The following is a 27,470-nucleotide window of genomic DNA, read 5'->3' on the forward strand; positions in this document are numbered from 1 at the left end:
ATTTAGATTTCATGAACCCTAAATCCACGATTTTTTAGCCAGGTTGAAAAACACAACCTTTGCCGGTAAATCATGACCAGATTACCAAATATAGTATCTTTTGTTTTTTTAAAAAAAAAATAGACATATTTTCTATCCTTGTGCGCGGCCTGGACCGGTAGGAAATATAGAGAAATTTCCAAAAAAAAAAATCAGTAAAAATACCAAAATTTTACTGCATCATGTTTGTGCGTGGCCTGGACTGGTAGGAAATATCAGGAAATTTTCCAAAAACTCGGTAAAAATATAGTCTTTCTCAGAAATATTGCCGGAAATTTTTGACATTTCAATGAGTGAAGTACCTGTTCTGGGCGAGTAGGTAGAGTTGTCTGCAGGGAAGATTGGTTTCGGATCCGCCAAAGCCCGCCTGATTCTTTTCTTGCTGATTTCTCCTTCAAAATCCCCACTCAGCTCACTCTCTCTGTAAATGTTCATTTCACCCGAAAATTCCATCTCCACACCCTCAAATTGCTGAAGCTTAACTCTCTAAAATCCGGGAAAGTTGTAATGCCCATCAAACTAATAGCTCACCTCTCCGAAAATAGGCGTCAAGTGTAATACCCATCAGATAAATTTTTGTCTTTAGACAAGATTAAGCAAGATAGAAGCGGGAAATCAGGTGACCGACAACTTGCTGTTATTTTTTTATATATTTTTAAATTTTTTTAAAATATATAAACCAATTGGACGTCCAGATTGAACCATTTTCATCCAATGGTCAAAATTGTTTTTTGGGTAGGTACCGAAGTGGTACTGTAGAATTTTCCATATATATTTTGTTATCGTGCTTGTAATCTTGGCATACAAAAGGGACGTGAAAACAACTTAACACTAGACATATCCTTTTCAAAAGTCACAGTTACACCAAGTACGAAGATGAAAACAATTTGAAGTAAGGAAACAGATCATGTCTCTAAATGTGCCTGCTACACACTGTGATGACGGTGACCAAGTATCACAGGCGTTGAAAACATCATAGAGACGCTACTTAATTAACAGCAAAGGCCACTTCTTTCTCAGTTGAATCTCTATATTGCGATCTGTTTGGATGGCTAGCCTGAACAGCACGATATGCCTTTTATGACTAACTTATAACACTAATGCAGCATTAACTTCATTTTATTTTGGTTTATGTAATTAAATTGCTTCTTGGGAGAAGAAGCAATTAGGATTCAGTGGTTTTTTATGAAATCTGTGATCCCGGCAATGAGATGATCAACTTGGGCAGCTGTGTGGGGGTCAGTGAGCAAGGCGATCTTGTCAAGATAGAAGCTGTGACCCACTCCCATGTTAATCAGAAGCTCAACGTCCTTGCCACCTTTCTTCATGGCCTCGTAGTACTCCATCTCTGTGTCCATGAGCTGGTCCTTCTCCGCCACGCAAAGCAGCAGCTATCAAGGGATCTTACTCTCAACTCTGTTCTCCTTGTTCCTAACTTGGACTGTAATCTATTGTCAATTAGTAAACTCACTAAGGAAAAGAGGTGTATTACTAATTTTTCCTCCGCTCACTGTGAATTTCAGGATTTGGATTCGGGGAAGACGATTGGCAATGCTGAGGAATGCTCTGGACTCTACATCCTTAAGGAGCGCCACGATCCACAAGAACAACCTCAAATGATAGTTGGTAGTAATTCTTTTTCGGTTTCATGTCAAAATAACGATAGTGCAATTAGGTTGTGGCACTATCGCTTAGGTCATCCAAATGTTATGTATCTCAAGCATTTATTTCCTTCATTATTTAATAAAACTCCAAAATCCTTTGAGTGTGAAATCTGTCAATTATCAAAGCAAGTCCGGTCTCATTTTCCCATTCAACCCTATAAAGAGTCTAGTCCATTCTCAATGATTCATAGCGATATCTAGGGTCCGTCAAGAATAAAAAATGTAACTGGTACTAGGTGGTTTGTCTCATTCATAGATGATCACACTAGATTAACTTGGGTATTCCTCATGAAAGAAAAATCTGAAACGAGTCAAATTTTCAAAAATTTTAAAAATATGATTCAGACCCAATTCCAGTCAAAAATACAAATTCTAAAGTCTGATAATGCTAGGGATTATTTCAACTCCATTCTAGGAGAATTTCTAGCACAAGAAGGGATAGTTCACTTAAGTTCATGTGTTGATACCCCACAACAAAACGGAATCGCTGAAAGGAAAAATGGGCATTTGTTAGAGGTGGCTAGATCACTAATGTTCTCCATGAATGTTCCAAAATTATTTTGGGGGCAAGCTGTCCTTACGGAAGCCTACCTCATCAATAGGATGCCGTCTAGGGTACTAAAATTCCAAACACCTTGTCAAACACTCCTAAAATCATTTCCGACTACTCGTCTCATCTCCACCGTCCCACCCAAAATTTTCGGGTGCTCTGTCTTTGTTCATATCAATCAACAACATAGAAGTAAACTTGATCCTAGGTCAGTCAAGTGCATCTTTCTTGGGTATTCTTCAAATCAAAAAGGGTATAAGTGTTACTCTCCGGTCACAAGAAAATTCTACAATTCAATGGATGTCACCTTTTTTTAAACCCAGCCTTACTATCCCAAAAACGATATTCAGGGGGAGAATTCAACTCAGGAATATCAATTTTGGGATCTTGAGTCATTCAGTGAGTCACCCATCACCACTAAAAATCACATTCCTCCAGAGTCATTTAATCAACCCGAGTCCATTGTTGACTTGTGGGATAAGGAGCACATCCAAGAGGAAACGGAGGAAGGAACACTTTCTCAACAAACCCATGAGGCAGAACCGGGTCCTAATCCAAGCAAACTTCCAGGTAACAACGCTCCTGATGGTACTGTTGATTCCGAGTTAGAAAATGATATTCTTAATATGCCCATAGCTTGGAGGAAAGGAGTTAGATCATGCACTCAGCATCCCATTGGAAATTTTATTTCTTATGATAAGCTATCACCTACGTTTCGTGCATTTACTTCTAGCATCACAGAGATACAAGTTCCTCAGAATATTCAGGAAGCTTTCAAGTATCCTAAGTGGAAGGCGGCAGTCGATGAGGAAGTTTGGGCGCTGGAAAAGAATGGTACGTGGGAAATTACTGACCTCCCAAGAGGTAAGAAACCAGTTGGGTGTAAGTGGATTTTCACAGTAAAGTACAAGGCAGATGGTAATGTGGACAGGTATAAGGCTCCGTTGGTCGCCAAAGGATTCACCCAATCCTATGGCATTGACTATCAAGAAACTTTTGCTCCAGTTTCCAAGCTCAATACTGTTCGTGTACTTTTATCCTTGGCAGCTAATCTCGATTGGTCGCTTCACCAACTTGATGTGAAGAATGCCTTCCTCAATGGTGACTTAGAGGAAGAAGTTTACATGGACATTCCTGTTGGACTTGAGACAACATCAAATTTCAACAAGGTTTGCAGACTCCGAAAATCCTTGTATGGTCTCAAACAATCTCTCAAGGCCTAGTTTGAACGGTTCACTAAGGTAGTGAAAGGGTACGGATTCGTTCAATGTCAATCCGATCACACATTATTTGTGAAACACTTCCTAGAAGGGAAACTGACAATTATCATTGTATATGTGGACGACATTATTTTGACAGGTGATCATGAAGAGAAAATTGACTTACTTAAAAAATTACTGACAAAGGAATTTGAGATCAAGGATCTTGGAAACCTCAAGTACTTTCTCGGAATGGAGATTGCTAGGTCAAAGAAAGGTATAGCAGTCTCACAACGCAAATACGTTCTGGACTTATTGAATGAAACAGGAATGCTAGGATGCAAGCCGACAGAAACACCTATGGATACAACTGTCAAACTGGAAGAAAGTGATGGAAGTGCGCCAGTTGATAAAAGAAGATATCAACGTCTTATGGGGAAACTCATCTATCTTTCTCATACAAGGCCAGACATCGGCTTCTCCGTTAGTGTGGTAAGTCAATTCATGAATAATCCAACCGAAAAACACATGACTGTTGTGATCAGAATATTGAGATACCTCAAGATGACACCGAGAAAGGGTCTCTTCTTTCAAAGAACAACAAAGAAAGAGATTGAGATTTTTTTCAGATGCAGATTAGGCAGGTTCAGTGACTGATCGGAGATCAACTTCAGGCTATTGTTCATTTGTCTGGGGGAACTTGGTTACATGGCGAAGCAAGAAACAGTCAGTGGTAGCCCGTAACAGTGCTGAGGCAGGATTTCGTGCTATGGCACAAGGCATCTGCGAGGGAATCTGGTTGAACAGGCTGTTAGAAGAATTACGTGTTCCATTGAAGCATCCCATGGTGTTATACTGCGACAATCAAGCTACCATCAGTATCGCTAAGAATCCGGTTCATCATGATCGAACTAAGCACGTGGAGATAGATCGACACTTTATCAAGGAAAAGATTGAAGAAGGAGTTTTCAAAGTCAGCTACACTCCGACAAACTGTCAAACGGCTAACATTCTCACAAAAGCTCTTGCTCGAGTTAACTTCGAAGATCTGACAAAAAAACTTGGAATGATCAACATCTACAACGCGGCTTGAGGGGGAGTGTTAGAAATCAAGCCCACGTCGCCTTCCTGCTTGTGCATGTTCCTCCCCATATTTAGCATCCTCTGTTTACTTCCCTGAATTAGTGTAATGTACAGTCTTTATTATAATTGATTTAGGAGTAATTCTAGCAAGGTAGTTTATTCACTTTCCATGTAAGAGTAGTTTATTCACTTCCCATGTAAGAGTTTATTCGCTTTCCATGTAAGGGAAATTCCGTCCGATGATAGTATACCATTCCGGAATTGTCTCATATCTGTAGGTTATTTATTTATGCTTTCATTTATTGTAAAGGGAGGTATCACAGAATGAATTGAGGTGTTCCTTCATAGTTTATCTTCAAATTCTTCATATTTTTCTTCAAATTCTTCAACTTCGGTTTCATTTTATTATTATTTTTATTCTAATTAGTTCATTTAATTTTTTTTTTTTTTTAATGTTTGTGTTAGATATATATATATATATATATATTTTGTTATCGTGCTTGTAATCTTGGCATACAAAAGGGACGTGAAAACAACTTAACACTAGACATATCCTTTTCAAAAGTCACAGTTACACCAAGTACGAAGATGAAAACAATTTGAAGTAAGGAAACAGATCATGTCTCTAAATATGCCTGCTACACACTGTGATGACGGTGACCAAGTATCACAGGCGTTGAAAACATCATAGAGACGCTACTTAATTAACAGCAAAGACCATTTCTTTCTCAGTTGAATCTCTATATTGCGATCTGTTTGGATGGCTAGCCTGAACAGCACGATATGCCTTTTATGACTAACTTATAACACTAATGCAGCATTAACTTAATCTTATTTTGGTTTATGTAATTAAATTGCTTCTTGGGAGAAGAAGCAATTAGGATTCAGTGGTTTTTTATGAAATCTGTGATCCCGGCAATGAGATGATCAGCTTGGGCAGCTGTGTGGGGGTCAGTGAGCAAGGCGATCTTGTCAAGATAGAAGCTGTGACCCACTCCCATGTTAATCAGCAGCTCAACGTCCTTGCCACCTTTCTTCATGGCCTCGTAGTACTCCATCTCTGTGTCCATGAGCTGGTCCTTCTCCGCCACGCAAAGCAGCAGCGGTGGAAGTTTCAGATCGCTGATCGGTGGCGCTGCCGCCCCCATTGGGCATGTAATTGGGTGTTCTTTGTTGCTTCCAACCGGAAGTGCCAACTTCAAGAACTTGTCCGCCATCTCTAGGGTTAGGAAGGGAGAGTCCTCTTGTTGTAGTTCCGACTTGCTCCTCTCGGACCGGACGAAGCCCGGGTGGATCATAACTCCTCCGGCCAGTCTCAGGGGGCCCAGTTGCATCTTCCCCCCGACTGCAGCCACCTGGTGAACTAGGTTTCCTCCTGAGCTATCTCCAATGAGGAAAACACGTGTGAAATCTGCATGAGAGTGCAGCCATGGCTGCTCCGATTGGCCTTTTGCCACGCATTGAAGCCAAAGGAGAGCAGAGTAACCATCTTCACAAGCAGCCGGAAGCCGGTTTTCCGGAGCTCGCCGGAGGTAGACAGAGACGCAAATGACTCTGGCCCTGATTGCAAGCACGGTGTGAGTGTGGTAGTAGATGTACCAATCAGCTTGGCTTACGCAAAAGCCACCTCCATGGAAATGGAGGAGGACGGGAAGCTTATCCTCATCTCCCGGTTTCTTCTCCGGTAGATAAATTCGGACAGTAAGGCCGGAAGTAGGGTCGATGATCACATCAGAAGTGGCAACTCCGTTCTTGAACTCATGGTGTGGGGGTACAGGCTCGGTCATGAACCTAGCCTCAGGCGGACCAGTCCATGTTCGATCCACAGAGCCATCATCAAACACCTTTAGCCATCCGGTTACCTCTTGAACAAGCTTCTTATCAGAGACCATGGCTAGAGTCGTTCCTTCTTTTCTATTTCAGTCCAGAAAGGAGGCTGTTGCATAGCCCCCTAGCGACTTCATCCAACCTTTTGTAGTGTTTACCCTTCAAAGGGCTCAAAATTAATAGCTACCACACAAACAAAAATGCAAAATGAATAATATTTTTCATTACCCACCAGGCATTTCAGCCGGTCAGTAGGCTGTGGCATCAAGATGGAACACCATCGGGCGTGGAAAAGGTGGAATCAACAAGATATTCATGAGAGGCGGACAAAAGGAGGACATTTGACGCGTATGCAGTATTCAGTAACCATCAATGCTTTTCAAATTGAGAGAAACGTGTGGGTAGCCTCTTCATACGATGTTCCCTTGATGATTTGAAAACCATCAATGCATTTCAAATGAAGGGGTCCCATCATTGACAAAACACCTTTTTTTTTTTTAATATTTATTAAAATATGATTTTAAAATTAAATCTATGATATTTTTTAAGACATTAATTAAAAATAATATTTTTAAGAAGATAATTTTAATTTAAATATTGAAGATATATTTTCAAAACACAAATTTCAATTGAATTCCTTCCAAATGCTGTGAACTTGAAAATATATTTTGAATTGCGAAATTTTAAAACACATTTATTTTAAATTGATGTAATTTTATTTTATTTTCAAAATCCAATGAGGCAAATTTCAATCCGATCACGCTTTGCTACCAGGAATTGTCAACGTCAAGCGTGCAAGTGACTAGTGTGGGCGCCGTAGCAAATTAGCAATATCTTAGGCTTCATAAACACGAGCATGAATGACTTCATAAATAAAATAAATAATAATAATAATAATAATAATAATTGATGTAAAGTATAAAAATAAAAATTGAGAGTAGATTCAAACGAATCGAAGTTCCACAAAAATTCAAACAAATTGAAAGCTGTGTAATCTACCTAATGCAGGTCGCCCCGAAATAAATAAAAAAAAGTTAAAACTATATTTGATTTCAGAAAGTTAAATATATATATATATTAGAAAAAGTGATATTCTCGTATTTGAATTTATTAGGAAAATATGGGAAAAATTTAATATAATTAAAATTAATAATTTTTTATATATATTTTAAAATTATTTTATCTTTATAAATAAGAATTAAATAAGTAAAATGAATTTAAAGTAAAATATAAAAATGATTTATTAATTTTTTCTATTTCCTTTGTCATACATTTTCCTTTAAATTTCTAAAAATCAAACATAACCTAAAAAATTGATTCTTTTTTATAAAAAATATATAAAAAATCAAATATATTTAAATTGGTCATAAACTCGTACGTTTTTACATTACTTAATTGTTATATCAAAAAGTTAAAATGGGTGAAATGATTTTGAAATTTTATATAAAAATAATTTATTAATTTATAATTTATTTTATTTCTTGCTTTCCTTCTACATTTCCTCTTTAGTTTTTTTTTTCCGCATTTCTCTCAAATTTTGCTCAAATAAAACAAAACCTATGTGTTTGTTATTATAAAAGCAAAAAGAGTAAATATTATTACAAAAAAAAAAAAAAACTATCAAACAAATTCAACATAAAGGTGTAAGGATAAATTTATGAGTTCCTTTTAAGTTTAAAATCATACATAAAAATAGAATTTTTGTTTAAAAAGCAAGTTAAAAATTTAGTAAGTATTTAATAAACCAATTAAGAATCCATTTTATAATGATTTTAAAGAGTGTTTCTAATCTTTTTAATACTTGAAATTTTTTATTTTTCAAGTATTAAAAAAGTCATAACATTTTCTAGAATTATTATCAAACATATTCTAAGAACCTATTTAGTAGTAATTCTAAGAAATACTATTAATATTTATAATACTTAAAAAAATTTATCATTCAAGTATTAAAAATGTTAAAAACGCTTTTTAAAATCACTCACAAATAGACTCTAATAAGTATGTTTGATAAAATAACTTAATGATATAATTTAAAGTCAAAAGCTATTTTAAATACTAAGTAAAAATAATTAACTTATTCTTAAATTCACATCTTCATTTTATATTTTTACCCTCATTTATCCAAATTATCTCTATAATATCATTTACTACTCCATGTCCTCTATCATTTCTCGACCTCCTTTACCCTAATTATAATTTATGATAATAAATATGTCAATTTAATAATTTAGAATATATTATAAGTTAATTTTATCAAATAACCTTAATACTTAACCTAAAAATTAGGTAATGAGTTTTAAACCAACCGTTTAATTATAATTTAACTTAAAATAAACCTAAATCATTAAATAATTAGTAAACATAGCCTTTGATTGATATCTAATTTCAACCACGTACACAAAAAATACTTGTGACATGAAGTATTTTGGCCCACAATGTTTTCAGTATTTCATATTAAATCCTTTTATCTTATCACAAAGTCTACAAATATTAAATCATTTGATGAAACATGTGGGTCTTGACAATTAAATCAAAGTATTATCTTCTAGCAAAATCCCTAGTTCATTGACATTAGGAGGTGATTGCACCCTTCTCCCATGGACCCTCTTGTTGGAACTTGAAAGGTGATCCCCCCCTGTACGTAATGGAGTGGGGGCCTTTGAAATCTTGGATTATTCGAGTCCCCGTCGTGAAAATCCTGTCTCCGAAATAATGGAGGAGCAGGACTCGAATTAACAATCAAATAAATGTGTAACAAGCCTAACAATAGTTGATAAGAGATTTGAGTGGCTCACTTTAAGATTGAATTGCATGGTACCAAATTGGAAAATTTATTAGCTATCTACCCATAAGAGATTTGAGTGGCTCAAATTAGATTGAATTGTGTGGTACCAAACTCAAATTAATTTGAGTAGTTGATTTCTTTTATTTGACTTTGAGTCCGATTGAGAGTGATTCGACTTAACATGTTTTTATTGTGAATCATTTGGCATTTGAATATAGATGAAAAGAAATGTTTAGAAACCATCATTCTTGGAAGGTATGGGCCTATTGTTGTTGTTTTCAAAAACTATTTTTTGTTCTTGAAAATAAAAAAACACTAAAAACATGTTTGGCAAAAGGTGTCTCTTTTTGTTTTTTATGTTTTACATGTTCTCAAAAACCACTTTTTTGAAAACAATAAAAATATATTTTCATTATTTTTTTACTATTCAAAGAATAGATTGTTCTCCATGTTTTCTCTTCTTTTTTTTGTGTGTTTTCTTAACTTCTTTTTGTGTTTCCAACAAGGTGAACTCTACTCAACCACCACACCCCCACATGCAAGCCTTTTCTTCTTTCTTAAATTATTGAAATTAATATATTTACATATGATACAAAATCATCATTTGTTTAAGAAAATTATAACTGATATAAAAATTTCAAACTAGAATAATTATTTTAATTTAAATGAATTATGCATATAAAAATTATTTATATATTTATAATATCAAATCAATGAAAGAAAATACTTTATTAATTAAAAAAACAACTTTAAAACATGTTTTTCGGTTTTACTTTTTTTAAAAAAAAAAATTATTAACTCAACCAAACATGGTTTTTTTCTTAGAACAAAAACTGTTTTCCATAATTTAATTTTCAAACACAATTTTTTTATATTCTAAAAACAGCAACCAAACAAACCCTAAGTCTTTAGAAATTTTTGCATTTTATATAAAAAAAATAATATTATTTTTTGATAGAGTTTTAAAATTTTACCAAACACCTTACAAAATGAGTAAAAGCCATTTGACCATTAGAAAGCACTTCTAGACGAACAAAGTCTTAGCATGCCTTCCAAAATAATATCTTTCACTTGGGCAATGCTGAAATCATCACTGATGGAAACTAGATTAATGAAGCTACTAAGCCATTTCCATGCTGAAATCCAATTACACTGCAGTATCCTCATGAAGAGCTAAGACACCAGTGGTTGTATGTCCCTAAAAATTGGAATGGCTGGATGAATTTTTAAATATCTGTATGGTTGGTTCACTTGTTTCCCAAGTCAAAATGATGCCCTAATTTTGAGAATTCAGGACGAGTTGGAATTGTAATGAAGATTGAAATAGGGATATGAAACCAAATTTGAGAACAAAGAAATCCTATATGGTATGCAAATCAGCCACAAAATGAACAAATTAATTGTAAGTGATATACTTGTTACAAGCAAATGATTAGGCAAATAAAAAAAAATGATGCCTAGAAGGATGAAACCAGATTAGTGAAAACCCAATTACAACAACAAAGGTAGAGACAAACACACAAAAATACTCACACTTGGAATTCTGATTATACTCGCATATTTGACAAAACTCAATCAGTTAGGTTGGGGTTTAAGCTCGATCATCGGGCCCAGCAAGGATCACCTGTAAATTAGAAGTTTTGCAGTTGCAGATTTGTTTTAGGGCGAAGAAAGAAAACTAATAAAACTAAGATCAAATATCAAAGTACAATGGAGAGATCAAAAGAAGTTTACATTGCAGTCAAGCGCATATCTCCTAGCAAGCATAATGGCTGCATTCCGATCTCGTTCTGATTCAAATGCTAATACAAAGGAATGGCCCTTCCTTGCTTGCCAAAACAAAGCCTTGGCTGCAGCATTACCACCACCCCTAACTCCACATAACTAAGGTCAGAAAAGAAAGAGTCAGAAATGCCGGTTCATCAAAGTACCACCCGTGGAACGGTGCAAAGAAAACTTTCATATTGAGTTCCAAAGAAAAAGGAAAGACAGAGGCCTCAATGGGTAATGGAACATGAGAGGAACTTTTAAAAAAGATAAAATTTATGCATTATAACAATATTTTTAAGCAATGAGAATAACCTTGTCCACCAGACAGTTCAAATCCTTTTTAATGATAGTTCATTCATGCATATGAAAGTTCCATGAATGAACCAAGTTTACTTTCCACAACACATAAATGACACAAATCCACCTCTTTAGAATGCGACCATCACCAAAATGTTATATAAAAGAATGAAATGACATCATTTTAAGAATCTTAATACGTTCCTCTATAAGAAATGGACATGATCACCTTAAATGGGGTAACAAATAAAAAACAACCTCAATTTAAATGCTATCTACAACATAAACAAAATTTGAAATCCAAGCATACCCAAAATAATTTCCAATTTTTCTCTTCTATCACCTTCTTTTCAACACAAGATTCATAGCCCAGCCATAAGTACCTGCATGGATGCCGTATATGATTCTCTAGCCTTTGTGATCCATCCTTTACAGAGTTTCATTCTCATCTTTCCCACATGAAATACATGAACAGAATGTGAGGGATGATCTTGTCCATTCGTCTGGGAAATGACTACCTATAAAAGAACAAAGATATCAGGACTTGAAAACTCAATGGTACAAGAATTCAGTTCCATAAACCAGTAAATTATACCAATATTTCACTTCTCTCTATCCACATCTAAATGACACTAATTAGCATTTATGATAAATTATAAGCTCTCTGCACAAGTTTTTATAACAAAAATTATAACAGATGTTTACCAATGCCCAGATCATTTTATTGCAGTGATAAATCTCAGCAAAGTTCCCACGAGTATTAATTACTACAGCCATCCTTAAAGACACTTCCTAGAGACAGAAATCAAGGGCTTTATGGTTGAAGGAAGGAGACAATAATACCAAGTTTTTTCATCACATGGCTAGTGCAAGGAGAAGGGGAAATTTTATAAGCAGCCTTACTGTCAGGGGTGCACGTCTGGAAAATGAGGAGGAGCTTAGAGAAGGGATTGGGTCCTTCTTCAAATCTGTGTTTGAAGATTCACAAGTGAGAAGACCTGATGTGGACTCAGGGTTATTTGGGAGACTGGATTCCTCGGAAAATGAGGGCTTGGAGGGGCTGTTTTCAGAGGAAGAGATAGCTAAAGCTCTTTCAGATTTGGGGGGTGATAAGGTGCGAGGGCCGGATGGTTTCTCAATGGCGTTTTGGAAGTTCTGCTGGCCTATAGGGGGTGGAGAAGTGATGCAGGTTTTTGAGTAATTTTATTTGCAGAATGCTGTGCTTCAAAGTCATAACGCAACCTTTTTAGTTCTTATCCCGAAGAAAGGAGGGGCAAGCGATGTGCAGGATTTTAAGCCTATTAGTCTTGTGGGGAGCCTTTATAAAATTCTTGTAAAAGTCCTAGCTAATAGACTAAAAAGTGTGATTGGCAAAGTGGTATCGAACAGCCAGAACGCCTTTGTGGGGGGAGACAAATTCTGGATGTAGCCTTGGTAGCTAATGAGGCAATCAACTCAAGGAAACGAAGTTCATATACGGGTTGAGTTTGCAAATTGGACGTTGAAAAAGCTTATGATCATATAAACTGGAAGTTCCTTCTTTCAGTTTTGGAGAAAATGGGTTTCTAGCCCAAGTGGCATCAATGAATTTTTTTCTGCATTTCTACTGTGAGAATGGCAATCTTAGTCAATGGTACTCCTATTGATTTCTTCTCAACGCATAGAGGCCTGGGGCAGGGGGACCCATTGTCACCTTATCTGTTTGTGCTGATTATGGAAGCTTTCAGCGGTCTAATGGAGCCCCTCATAAGTTGTGTGGAGTTTGGGACCTAATAGAGGAAAGATTCAAGACGAAATTAGCTGCTTGGGAGAAACAATACTTGTCCAAAGGAAGAAGACTCACCCTTATTAAGTGCACTCTTTCAAACCTCCTGATTTATTTTATGTTGCTTTTTGTAATTCAAAGGAAAGTAAGAATCGGATTAGAAATAATTCAAAGGGAGTTTTTGTGGGGCGATATGGAGGAAAGGAGGAAGATACACTTGGCAAGTTGGTCGGTTATTTGTAAAGATAAGAAGCATGGAGGGCTGGGGTTAAGGCACTTGGAGGGGCTCAATCAAGCTTTGTTAGGCACATGGCTATGGAGATTTTCCCTTGAGAGGGAGAGCTTTTGGAGGAGAGTCATTAGAGGAAAATTTGGGGAGGTGGAGAAGGGTTGGACCACTAGAGAGGTGAAGGATTCTTTTGGGCTGAGCCTTTGGAAAGACATTAGAAAAAGGTGGGAAGAGTTCATTCTTAGAACTAATATCTGTATTGGAAATGGTAGACACATAAGTTTTTGGTGGGATAATTGGGCTAGGGATTCTAAGTTGAAGGATGTTTTTCCTTCTCTATTTAGGATTGCAGCCCACAAATTTGCTACAATGGCAGACCTTTGGGGGGGGCAAGGGGATAGAGGCGGTTGTTGGAAGGTGCATTTTAGAAGATCCTTCCAAGATTGGGAATTGGAGGAGGCGACTCATTTTTTAGAACTTATTTCTATGCTAAAGGTTCAAGAAAGGGAGGATTCTTTAGTTTGGAAGAATGATGGAAGGGGAAAGTTTAGTGTCAAATCATATTATAAGTTGCTAAAGGCTGAAAGCAATATTTTATTCCCTGCCAATGAGATCTGGGGTTCATGTGCTCCTCTTAGAAGTCGTTTTTTTTTTGCTTAGGAAGCAATTTGGGGAAAATTTTAACAATAGACACGTTAATGAAGAGGGGATGGTCCATGGCCAATAGGTGCAGCCTTTGTAAAAACTGTGAAGAATCGGCTGACCACATTTTGATTCATTACGACAAGACAAGAATGCTTTGAACTGTGTTGTTAACTTCTTTCGGATCAGTATGGGTGTCCTTGGATTCAGTGAAAAATCTTCTTCTAGAATGGAAAGTTAAGGGGACAAGGAAGAAGAAAAGAGTAGTGTGGAGATTGGCCCTAATTTGTCTTTTTTGGTGTATTTGGAGAGAACGAAATCATAGGACTTGCCAGGAGGAAGAGTTGTCTGACCAAAGTTTGAGGAAGCTATTTACCCGTTCACTATTAGAATGGTCCCAACAGGTTTTAAGGTTAGACAATCCCTTTTTTTTTTTTGAATTTTTGGGTGTCCTTAATGGAGACTAGCCTCCTATTGTAGGTCTTGTTTTTCCTTTTTGCAGCCAGGTTGGGTTTTGTTTGTATGCTGCCTGTATACATAGGATGCGCCCCTTGTTTTTAGGCATTTATTAATTCAATCTGCCTTTGTCTATCAAAAAAAAATAAAAAATACTAAGCCTCATTAACATAAAAGTTGTGTCTGGTTGGATCCTGATACAGAAGCCTAAGTAATTATCTTGAAGCTATGATAAATCATAGTAAAGTTTCCACAAGTATTAATTGCTGTAACAGCACACCCACATAACACAAAAGTTGTCTCTGGGTGGATCCGGATATTGTAAAGCTCATGGGAACACATGGCTTCTTTTGACTTGCATGCTGAACAAGGGGTAATATCCCCATGGCTGGGGTGACCAAAGCATGATGGCAAGCTGAGAAAAGTTGGGAAAATCTTTTCATGATTTCAAAGTTATCCCTTCAGTTTAACACCAGGATGAACATACATGGCACCAGATTAGCTGTAAGGAGGATCAGGATTAGGTAGCCCGCCCAAGATATTTAATACTTAGGATAAGACTTGGATGATAATGATGGCTTATGTTATGACTAAAACCAAGTATTGTGCTTCTTAGGGTTGGTCATTTTCGAGGAATCTGACAGGTGTACCAGCATATCTCTGACATTTCAAAAGTCATTTGCAACAGAAAGGCAGCAAATAAAATAAAAACTTATGCCATCAGATAGCTTCATCATAAGTCTAGAAGTGCATCTAAAGTCAGATGATCAGAGAATAAATTCTTCTTAGCACATTGAAACCAAAGAAAAAGAAAATAAATGGAAGAATAAGCAAATTTAAGTCAGGTAAAAGATGCAAAATCAACTCAGTGATAACCCTGGGTGAAACATGAGAAAGTATCAATGGTTGTATTCCAAATTTCCAATCAAAACCCAATTTTAGACCAACTATGAATATTTGATGGTACAAATATGAAGCATGATTATCAAACAGTTGAAATTTGCATCATCAAATCCCTTCCCCACCCCCATAAACCCTTGCCACCGAAAAAATACATACATACAGATAATATGATAAATAAAAGCACAAGTCTTTTCCTTTTTCATTTTGTCTTCTCGGTCTATATATACATACCGTGTACATAGGTTGTTTCCTTTTGGTGTTTTTTGTGTAAACTTTTACTTATAAAAATAAAAATGAAAAAACAAATGAACGAATAAATAAACATATAAATGTTTGCATCAGACAACTGGTCTACAGATGCAAATGGTGTCAACCAGAAATCATACACATTGTAGGCCTAGAGGACCATGGAATGTAATAAAATCATATTTCATCACAATCTAACTAGGATAATCGTCACTGAATCACAGTACAAATTATAATTTGCTAAAACAGAAAATACGGATGAAGGAATAAGGTAGCATACATTGAACTCGGTGTTGGGCTTCCGCATTAGCGTATCCACATAGTTTCCTAATCCTGCAGCTGTTGGAAACAATTCAGTCAGCCTTTCTTTTCCATTTCTCCAGGGTACCAAATAGGATGTACTATCATAATAACTGTATTCTAAATTTTCCAATATGCTAAAGGGACAAGAGCAAAGATAAACGAAAAACAATTTGGACGAAAATAAAAATAGGAAAAGATACCAGACAAATCAATATTAATATTTACAAAAATCACATAGAACATCCATAATCAAAACCAACCATGCTCAATAGGACCAGTTGTCATCACTGTGGCTTTTTGGCCATTTGAAACAATGTCAGCTTGCAAGATTCGACCAACATCAAAGGGTTCTGGAGCATAAATTGATTTGTTGGCACCTGATGGAGGAGAAAGTTGAACAATTAAGATAGGGACAGATGTAACAGAATGAAACTAAATGTTTCAAAACACGAATTGATTTCTTGGCTCCAAATGAAATGGTAAACCAAACTAATTAAGAAGATAACACAAGTATGACATGTATTTGATCAGAAAGTTAGCAGTAATATTGACTTTGCAGCACTACATAACAACCAATCATTACTTATATCGGAATACATAATAGTGAATATTGCTTTGCTATCATCTATGCTAAAATGTTATATGTAACACATGTAACTCTTGATAGCATGCAGTTATAAAATGCGATTCTATAGTTAACAAAAATACCTTGATATAAATAAAATTTCATTCTGAGACTAATCATACATGACAACAGTTCAACCAAACATCAGTTTAAGGGCATATCAGTTATATTATTATTACTATTTTATTCTACCTATCAAAAAGAATTAAATTCTAATCCAAGTCGACGGTTCTGCTTTATAACAACAACTAGAACACACACTGGACAGAGAACATGACCTTGTTTTCCCTAGACTCTGTCCTATCTGTACATCAAAACTGCATTGTTCTCAGGATCTAACTGAGTCTCTTATCTTGGATTTTATTGCAACCATTTTTTATATTTTTTTTCTTCATTTTTGACGACTTAATTGTAGGTTCCCAATTTGAGATATACAAATTTTCATGTTAAAGGATTATTTGAGTTTTAGATTGTGGATTTCTGTTGAAGAAGAAGTGCCGAGTTTTCATGAAATGTTAAGATTTGGAATTAGGATTTTGGATCTAATCACAAGTTAGATTTCACCTCATTGGGAATCAATCATTCAAGGTTAAGGCTTCTAGTTACCAATAACCACTAGTAATTGCATTTGTTGCCATGATTTTTCTAATTGCTGCATATTTCTGTGTAAGTAGGAGGAAGAGTAGGGGCAGGCGGGTGGCAATTTGGGTTTGAATTACTGGTTCCTTGTCTTCTGGCTGAGAAGACAGTAAGATATTTTTCTTTTTCAGATCATACGGAAGTTTTGTGAAAAGAAAGAAACACTAAGTCCCACTAAAATCACTTAGAAAATATAAAATATATATAGTTTGTGAAATCAATTGTACTTAAAATGATTATTTTGAATTCATTTTATAAATAAACAGAAGAAACCTCAATAGGCTGAACACACAATCTAAAGGTTTTCAAACACATGAATGCAACGTCCAATACATTATACAATAGCAATAAGTGGAAGGCTAAACAAATAAAAAACTCGATTGGTTCATTGGGCAAAGGTCTTCCACTGCAGCATCTTGTTCAACGAGAACAACCAATATAATGTGGGAGAACATAGATTATTCACATATGGTACCAGGCAAATTTTGTGGGCAATTGCAATCTTAAGGGAGGATATTTTTTACTAATGTGGGCTTACAAGGGGAATGAAAGGACAATAATAGAACATATCAAAATGAGGATAGTAGTCAAATAATGTTATCAAACGTGATCAAACACAATAACCATCAGTTTGCACTCCTAACAAACAAGACCAATTTATCATATTGACTAGATCATGATATGTGGATTCCTAGGACTACTTCTAGTTAAACTTTTTGGTGGCAGCAAGTTAAAAGAAGAAAAAGATAGAATGGTCTTTTTTCATGCCACAGATGGCAAACACTCAAAATTGTTTTATTGTATAATCACTGTTAGGGTTTTAGATCAAATCAACTTGATATACATTGTTGGCTCTTTACTTAACAACTTAAACTTTTGGATCAAATTGATAGCTTAACATGGTATAAAGGTCTTGATTTTTAGGAGGTTATGAGTTTAAAACTCATTAATGATTTATGCGCTCCCCCATTTATTGAGTCTATGTGCACGCCAACAGAAGCTTGCCTGTGAGCCCCTTAGGCCTTAGCCCAAGTAACCTCAATATACATTATTGATTCATTACTAACAGCTTACAATGATCTTTTCTGCATCCTCATGAACTACGATTTCACTAAAATACCTATGGCTCGGTTCATTATCTTAAGCCAGTCCCTCACCTGAACTTTTACAGCAAAGTCATTCACATGAATTAACTTAAATCGGATCATCTTTAAAGCATGTTGCTGTAGAATAAAAAATAAGATACAGAAATCTTGTCTGTGATCTTTTCTCCCTAGTGGCATGTGAAAGGCCTAGGTTTGTAAACACTGAAGCGCTTATTTTTATTTTGTCTCATATTTCTTGAGTGTATGTGCATCATATATATAAGGAGGGCGAGGACGTTTAAACACTAGACCACAATCCTGAACAACCTGCCTATTTGTTAATTCCAACACAAACATAGAGTGATATATAAAAGGGACATCATGCACCACATAATCAGTTGTGCAGACAATTAAAACATCCTGCAACTGATAAAAAGACATGGTAAGGATAATAAACATGTCAAAGGATGGACTATGAATAAAAATTTACTTAACGATATGTATAAACTGAATCAGCTAAAATTTATCTAAATTAACTACAGTAACAAAGTTAATAGAAGATTAGCTGAATAAATACCTGAAATAGGCTCATTTTTGCTACTTTCAGATGATACACGATACCACTGAATTGAACATTTCAGAAGCTCTGGAGCCTTATCAGAGCAAGGTTGGATTCGTAAATATGAACCTAAAGTCTCAGAACCATTTAGTTCGTATAGACGTGATGGGTTCTCCTCAGCCCTCTTGCTAATTGCCAGCTGGAAAAGATGACAGGAATAAGACAGTGCGAGAAATTTCCCAACTTGAAGAGTATGTCTAACAAGAATCCTTGAGCATAATAGCACAAATGCTTGATCCATTCATTCTATCTCTTCTTCAAACCAACCCAAGAAACTAGGAACTAAACTTCTATGGGGACATAGAAGGGTAAATTTAGATGAATGAAAATAAGGAATATATAGAAACAAAATATTTAAGATTAGAAAATAGGAAATCCAACTATTTTATGCATAATATATTCACTTCAACTTAACTTTAACCAAAGGAAAAAGTTACACATGACTGGGGAATCACCAAAAATTGCAAAATAAAAATGTTGGGTCATGAGAAATTGAGAAAATAAGCCATTAAAGAACTAAAAAGAAAAGTCTAGATAAATTTGCAATGTACCTCTTTCTGAAGCTTAACTGAAAATATAGACTTCTCCCTAATTTGAATTCTTAGTGCTCGAAGCTCATGTTCCATGTCCATCACCTAAACATACCATATTTTTCATGATGAGTGAAAAAATATTTCATTGAAACTAAGAACCTTTTTCTGATAAGAAGTACAGTGCAATAAAACAATGACCAGGAGTAAATATTCAACATGAAAGGGTTTAACAAAAGAAATCTAATTCAAGCTATAAAATGCCCAAAAGAGAGGTAGTTAGTACCATGGGTCATTATTAGTTATGTTGAGCATTGGAAAAATGAAATTATGCCCAGATGATGATTAAAGATATGGAACAATAATATAGCATGAAAAAAAATGGAAAACCAAGAAGCATTTATCTAACAACTCTACTCATAATTGCAAGCATCAATTACACATGAATCCATAATCTTTTTAGGCAAAATCATTTGCAAAACAGCTTTATTCATAAACTTATAATTGTGCTTTCCATGTGGAAATTTCATCCCAAGAAATAACCACTTCTACTTCTTACTATGCAATAATAAAAAATTATAAGTGAAAATTGCAATGTATGGTAGGATGCATATCCGAAAATTTTTTTATATCCAAAAATTATAAAACCACAACTGTGGCCTTAGTTATTTAGAAACTAGCTACTGACAGAAAGCTTTTCCAAAAAGAAAATAATCAAACTAGAATGTGCGTTTGTGAACAAAGAATGTACACCCTTTACAATATATTGTATAAAAATATTAGTTGTTTTGTGGGACAGGTGATACAGACAACAGACACAATTAACCCAAGTGTCTGATTGACAGAATATGCAAACATGAAAATCACATAAATTTGTCCACAAAGAAAATTACGGACAAAATGTTAACGCACCTTGCTGGGCTGATGCCTTATTCTGATTTTTCTAGCCTCTTGAACCTCATCCATTAGTCCTTCCACATCCTAATGATATGGAACATCAAGTATAAAATGGTAAGTACAGCCAATTTTGAAAAGTTAAGCTTTACCACATAAAATGTAAGACCTCATATTTGTTGTGCATCACCATGCTCCCTGTTACTGGTATAGACAAAACAATGACATAACATGTAATCAAAACACTATACTAGTAAGATGCATTGCATGTAGTGGACATGTATCAATAGGGAAATACTTAAATGCATTTCAGAATACTTAAGATCAGCATCAATACACTTTGGACATAGCGGCTAGTGCATTGGAATTGTAACTAACCAATAGAGCTAGAGATCTCATAAAAGGTGATATGCCAAGGACACATTTTGAATTACAAAGTGAACGGGTGTCAACCATCATCTTGTTTTAAATATCTCCTTGTATTTTACTGATTACAGCATTGCGGACGTCTAAACTATCTTAAGCCAATAAATCCATACAACTTAGTGGTCCATGTCCAAGTTATCCCCTTCCCACAATCATTACGCATGCCAATATACCATACATATGTATGTAATATCTGTGTATTAACATATGACTTCTATTTGATTCCATAAATAAAGAAAAAGATCAAATAATTCAGAGGCACAAACTTCTTAGATCAAACAATTAACAGAACCTGCTTTTCAGAAGCTTGTGAGTTCTTTTCTTGTTCCTCAAGGGCCTCTCCAAATCTCTGCACCACTGCTCTAGCACTCTCAATTTCAGCACAAGCAAAAGATCTTTCTTGGCTAACCAACTTTTTGGCGTCTTCTGAAGCCTGTAGATGAAAAATGCACTCAGATCAGGACAATTTTACAATAATGATCATAATTTTTTTTTTGATAGGCAATAATGATATTTTTCATAATAATCAATATAGGTCAACAGAAAAAACAAGAAAAGCTCCAAAAGGAATTATACAAGTGCATCAATTATAACGGTTTTGGATGAAGAAATACAAGCACAAGCTACTAGGCTTGATACAACAAGCTAGATGTTTAATAAAGCTAAGCCTGTAGGATAGTTGCTCTTTGTATCAATGGAAACAATTAATTCCAGAAAACATACATTTGTCAGAGCTTGAATACGACTAAATTTTGAATTGTGTATTGTTTACTTCACAGCATGAAGCTGCCTTCATAGCCAAAGACCAACCATAGAACAATAACTATGGCATACATATTCACAAACATCCAGAATATCACCACACACAATATTCTTAACATACCAACAAATACACATGATATAGAATCACAAGGTATCTCTACCACCACCATGGCACCATCATCAGATATGCTATCATTCCCCCTCATAAGTATCCAAATCAAAGCTATTTATCCTCATTGTTGTTAACGTTAAGAGAATGATATAACTTTTGGGCCCAAATTCCTAGCAGCTTAAGTTTTTAGGACAATTGGTAACCTAACATGAGGTCTCGAGTTTGAGTCCTTCCCTCATCTACTTATCTATCCACATGTGACCCTCCTAACCATGCACAGCAACAAAACACAAAGAATGGGTTTCAATATTGGTATCTTTGTTATGATACTAACATAACTAAAGGATAATTGAAAAGGATTAAAGAAAATATGGAGATGATCTTGGGGATATCAAAACTTGAGACTAATCCCTTTTAGACCTCTACAGCATTACAGGATGTGAATGTGAGGAACATAGAATTCAAACACAAATGGACTATTACTTTGAAATATCAATTACTTTACCACTATGATGGAAACAGAGTTTTGAAATTAATGAAACCTTTCTTGAAAGAACAACTAAATAAAAAATAAGATAGAAAAATCATTGGGGTATGAATCATGATACAAGCATGAAGCACCCAAAAGAATCCAACTTGACCCAACTAAATTTTCAACCAGTCTATTTTTATTTTTATTTTTAAAATTTTAAAGAAACAAAAAGGAAATTCTGGTGGAATGCTTCTCATATGTCAGATTGATTTGGAAAAGATTTGGGTTCAATCATTGACTTTGAATTTTATAATTAACTAATAACAATGATTCAATCATTGACTTTGAATTTTATAATTAGCTAATAACAAAAGTTTTTTTCCCTCGTTCACTTACCACTGTACTGTCACCATTTAATTGACCAAATTATCCAAACTAATCAAACAAAAGGACTTTCTGAGACCTTTTTTAATTAATAACAACAAAAAAAAAATTCTCATACACTTAGTACTCTGCTGTCACCATTTAATGAATTAATTATCCAAACTAATCAAACAAAAAGGCTTTCATTTCCAAAATGGCTCAGACTCAAAGTTAGCTAGCCATTCCCTTTTGCTCTGAAACCCTTTCCTTATTGCCTTGCATTGGACAGCTAATTTTCCTAAAAGAGGCTCCTTTGGGCTACACATGAGCACACTAAATTGGGGAAATAAACATGTTAGTAAGGATCACAAAGCTCATATACCATGTAGGGCAACCAATTTTCCTAAAAGCTTAGACAATTAGGATTTGGACCCACCATGTATATCATCCCCTCCAACAACTCCTTATACATTTTCCCATTTTTTGTCTCCATCTATTTAATCAAGGCAATGACTAAATCAGAACAATGAGATTCTGAAGTTTTGGTTTATATCTTTCTGATTATCAAGATTTAACATTTCCTTCCGCCAAAAAAAAACATTTAACTTCAGAAATATGGATAATTTTCTATTAAAAACCAATTACTATATAAAGATATATTTTGAATAAGTGTAGATAATTTTGAATAACTTAATATAAAAGTTTAGATAGGTTAGTCAAAGTTATATACTTGTCATATATCATGCATACAGATATATAAAGATAGTGTAGATAATTTTGAATAACTTACTTAATATAAAAGTTTAGATAGGTCAGTCAAAGTTATATATTTGTCATATATCATGCATACAGATATCTTTATATTTTCATACATGCCCATGACTATGCCATATTAATGCCCCACTTTTTCAAGATTTTGTGTATCAATATATCAATGTTATGTCCATGGCAAGCACAACAGGAGAGAGTAACTTAAAAAAAAAAAAAAAAAAAAAAAAAAAAAAAAAAAGAAAAATCAACTAGATAATCTACATGTGAATTTAAAATTTCATCACATGACCTGCTTCAGAAAGTTTGCTAGCTTTTTCACTTCAAACTTCTCTTGAATTAACTCTCCTTCTCTTTGAGTTAACTTAACCGCCAAAGCTTCTACCTGCAAGAAGCGAGTATAACCGGAGAAAATTGTCATAGGAAATAGATAGAATAGGGAAATTGATAAAAAAAATTATTTACTTATTCTTCACATTTCTTCTTCAAAAAAATATATATGCTATGCAAGCAGTGCACAATCTACAGATCAAAAGGGGAATTCACAGGAATAAATTCCAAAACTATCTCAACTACTAGATAATTAAATAAACTCTTCCAATAGTGAATCTGTTTAATTTAGACAGCATCCCTAAAGATCCATTGGCTCCACTTTGATGGTAACTTGACAAATATAATTACATGAACTGCTCAAACCTTGTATGACTACTGGAAACCACAGAGGCAGTCTTTGCAATCAACTATTTTTTCTTTTCCTTTTTCTTTTTTTTCCCCCCTTTTTTGGACATCCAAGCAAATTAACAGTGTCTAACAAAAAGAAGTGCACCAAAGTAAACAAGGAGAATACAAAAGGAGACAAATAGCAAAAAAAATATAAGAGAGAGTCTTCACAATCAACTATGTTACATGGAAACTTTAAAAATGAATGACGACTGTGAACAGGTATCAAAAAGTGGCACAGGTACAAATATGGATAAGTATTAAGAGACATCCATTGTCATGCACAGGCCTAACAAGCATGTCCAGTGAAGGAACGAAGGAGCACATTCCTAGTTCACCTGGAATTTACAAACATACCTTTTTAAATTGTTACAAAACTAATCCAATCCTGGTGAAGTACCCATGCTATACATCTTTCACTTCAGATCAGGATACTTCAATTATATTCTAGAAACCAAAGATTTGAAATTAGACTCATTGGGAGAACAGCCACACCCAAGTCCATGCAACATGGATAATCAAGTTAAAAATCCTAGTGTCATTCCTAATTCTCAAACAAAATTAACAATACAACATGTTGTAGAATCCATTCAAAAGGACTTTCATCCACTATTCATAACATGAGTAGCAAGAAGAATTATAATTGTGATGCAAGCACACAAAGTGGTAGATAAAGGAGGCTTTCCAAGATCGTATCAGTCTTTATTCATGAACACACTAAAGGCAATTCCAGGGGCATATTTCTAGCAAAAGCAGGTTTGAAAGTTGACCCCAGCTACAGTATAAGCAACATGAGAACTAGATAACAATTACTGAAATTTATAGCAACCACTCAAGAAGACTGCATAGTAGTAATTGATTTTTATTTTCTAGCAGATGAAACAAGCAACAGAACTCCACCCTATAGATGATAGCAACATGATATTGTTAAGGACATGTTACATGGTACCACATTTCCTACAGGGCAGAAATTTTGAAGGAAAAGAACCCATAGTCAAAATGAGACTTCATCAAACATTTTCAGTGACAAAAAACATTACAACATCACTGTTATGATACCTACAGTACAAGGTAGAGTGAAGCAACTTAATTAATAGAAGTATAAACAAAACCTACCATAGAGATAGCTTTCTCCACATCCTCCTTGTTTCTACCAGCCAAACGACCTCTAATAGATTCTAGTGCATCTCTAAGCTTCTTCAAAAGAACATGTCCCTCCAAAGAAGCCACCTCTCTGAGTCTTGCCTGAATACCAAGAAAGACGATTATAATTCATTTTGCTCATCTATTCTCAATAGCAGTTGATATTCTTCTTGTATGAGGGTAAAATAAAATTGGATGGAGAAAAGAATGTGACAAAGTTTGGTGGCCTGTGGCTTAAAGAGACAAGGCCCAAGGGAGAGCTAAATGGCAAATTGGGTGCATAAACAACCCAAGTAGTGGACTATAATGCATTGATGAATTGAATTGAGATGAGCATTTCTTGAGGTATATATGCATATGTGGATTATAAACTAGAACTATCTTCATCAACAATCATATAATTAAAAACAACTTCAAAATCCAGAATAAAATTATGAAAGTTGGAAACCTCATCATTCAACTTAGCAGCAGCAGACAAGTTCTTATCAAATTTACTGGCAAGGTCACGAACGGAGAGTCGCTTTTGCTGCTCTACCAGCAGGGAAGTTTCTTGTGCAACAACCTCCTTCAGGGATGGAGCCTTAGGGTCTACCTTCGGCTCTTCCAAAATCTGATTATTAGGTCCTATTTTATATTTCGGAAAATGGTTAGAGGCAAAGCTCACATCAGCCGAAACTGACAGAACAATCTCCTCCTGCATCTTGTCTCCAACTTCAGGACTTACCTTTGTCATTACTTCAGACTACACTCTGTTCATCAGAAGAAGAAAAAGTGGAAACTGTTACAAAGCACACCTTGTAAATAAATTGAATATCAAAATTTTCTTAGTAGTAGGTCTCAAGAAAAAAAAAACACAAAAGCAAAACAAAAGAAAAACAAAAACAAGAACCAAAACAAGAGGCAGGTTGATGTTTCTAACTCTAGCAGCTCTCAAGATCTCAAATACCCTCTTTTGTATAAATTAAAGTGTAACAAGGAATCAAATTCTATCCCTAAAGCACTAACCAGGAAATTTTTTGAATAGTACATAAATCTGAACAGGTCATACTTAGAGCAACAAACAGCATTCAACTAATTCCAGTATAGCCAACTACACCATAAGCAGAAGTTCATCAGTCTAAAAAAAAGTTTCATAAAAGCTCAACCACTGAAAAAAAATGGTTCCAAATCTATCTGAAATTGAAGCTTAACAACATAAATTTTAGATTCAAAAATATACCCCAAGCACTCAAAACAAGAATAAGCCGGTCTGCATAAGTACAACCATCTAGAAAAGTAAAATAAAATGAAGTTTTTAGTTAATTAGAAGTATAAAAATGAACAGTTACCAGGTTAAAATAATACAATGCTATTGTTTGGTTGCTGAGAAAACGTGGGAAAAAGAAAAAAGAACCATAAACTCTTAATCTTAAAACCTTCCTGACTTTACCTAATTCTACAACTTGGAATTTTCGAGGCCAGTTTCCCATTTTACAAAAACCAAAACAAAACAACATGGAAAAAGAGAGAGAGAGAGAGAGAGAGAGAAAAGGAAAGGAAAACCATAAATTCAAAATTCCCTTTCCTTTTGCCTCATTTTCTCAGCAAACAAACAGAACAAAATTGCAGTCCCAAGTATTTGCGCAAAATATGTGATCCAATGAAGTGATCAAACACCAATTTCTCCAACCACATTCCAACAATTCCTACACACATTACCAACCTCCTCCAGCCACAGGGCCCACACCAAAACGCCCGTCAACCCACTTCAGAAAAAATCAACCACACACCGATTTCTGAAGCTTTGACATCATCGAAAACAAAAACCAAAAAAGAACACACACGCACATATTCATTAAATCTAAAAAGAAACCAAAGCGAAACCCTAACTCAGTAAAGGAACAAGTAACTAAAACCCAGAAAAAAAAACATGAGAAAAAAAAAAAAAGTGCTCACCAACAAAAGAACAGGAAAAAAAAATGCAGGTAAGAGATGAAGTGGCACTTACAGATCATTAAACAGTGAGACTAAGAATGGTAAGAGATTCTTGGAGAATAAGGAAGAAGAAGGAAGAAGAGGAACAGAGCAGAGCAAAGCAGAAGGAGAAGAATCTAAAGAGAGATGGCTATGCACTCACGCTTTTGTAAAGAAAAAGACTTCGGCCACTGACTTGTGTGTCCCCCCCTCCAACTACTTGAATATTTTTCCTTCCCTTGATTTCTCTCTTTTGTTTTGTTGAACCCATCATTATAATCCCTGTAAAAAGAGACCCGTTTAATAGTTAAAAGGCCATCCTTTTCCCTTCACGCTCTGTCCCCACTCCTTTGTTTGGGTCCCCATCAAGCCTGTCCACTCCATTTTCAACAGTAATATTAGGAAAATTTCATCCTACCTCCATAAAATTTAGGTAATTAAATAAAAAATTAAAAATATAAAATCGTACATCACACCAAAACATAAACAAATAAGATTAAAGTACAAATATAAACAGATTTTTAATCGATCAACATCATTTTTTCACTATCTTTCAAAAATATATCATTCGATACCATACGATACGAGTGGACCCGTGATA

The 27,470-nt window shown here is 35.0% G+C and overlaps 2 protein-coding genes across 5 annotated transcripts; both read right to left on the minus strand.

The window, feature by feature from the left end:
- Positions 1–5,062: 5,062 nt before the first annotated feature.
- On the minus strand, positions 5,063–6,584 carry LOC100244884 (probable carboxylesterase 6). Its single transcript, XM_002277644.4, has one exon. The coding sequence runs from the start codon at positions 6,425–6,427 to the stop codon at positions 5,420–5,422; it is 1,008 nt and encodes a 335-aa protein (XP_002277680.1). The 5' UTR covers positions 6,428–6,584; the 3' UTR covers positions 5,063–5,419.
- A 3,928-nt stretch (positions 6,585–10,512) lies between these two features.
- LOC100267048 (stomatal closure-related actin-binding protein 1) lies at positions 10,513–27,140 on the minus strand. Of its 4 annotated transcripts, none has more exons than XM_059739003.1 (13): positions 27,033–27,140; positions 25,365–25,665; positions 24,886–25,018; positions 23,346–23,434; positions 20,869–21,009; positions 20,169–20,237; positions 19,278–19,361; positions 18,685–18,865; positions 16,019–16,135; positions 15,736–15,794; positions 11,598–11,732; positions 10,882–11,031; positions 10,513–10,771 (listed from the first exon to the last, which is right to left on the minus strand). In XM_059739003.1, the coding sequence occupies exons 2-13, from the start codon at positions 25,647–25,649 to the stop codon at positions 10,739–10,741; spliced, it is 1,476 nt and encodes a 491-aa protein (XP_059594986.1). In that variant the 5' UTR covers positions 25,650–25,665; positions 27,033–27,140; the 3' UTR covers positions 10,513–10,738. The 4 variants fall into 4 exon arrangements, with proteins under 4 accessions (XP_059594986.1, XP_059594985.1, XP_059594987.1 ...); XM_059739002.1 differs by having other exon boundaries at positions 26,904–27,090; XM_059739004.1 differs by having other exon boundaries at positions 25,365–25,694; positions 26,904–27,049.
- Between the last annotated feature and the right edge of the window lie 330 nt (positions 27,141–27,470).

Source organism: Vitis vinifera, chromosome 8 (genome assembly GCF_030704535.1).
Source record: "Vitis vinifera cultivar Pinot Noir 40024 chromosome 8, ASM3070453v1".
Classification (NCBI taxonomy): Eukaryota; Viridiplantae; Streptophyta; class Magnoliopsida; order Vitales; family Vitaceae; genus Vitis; species Vitis vinifera.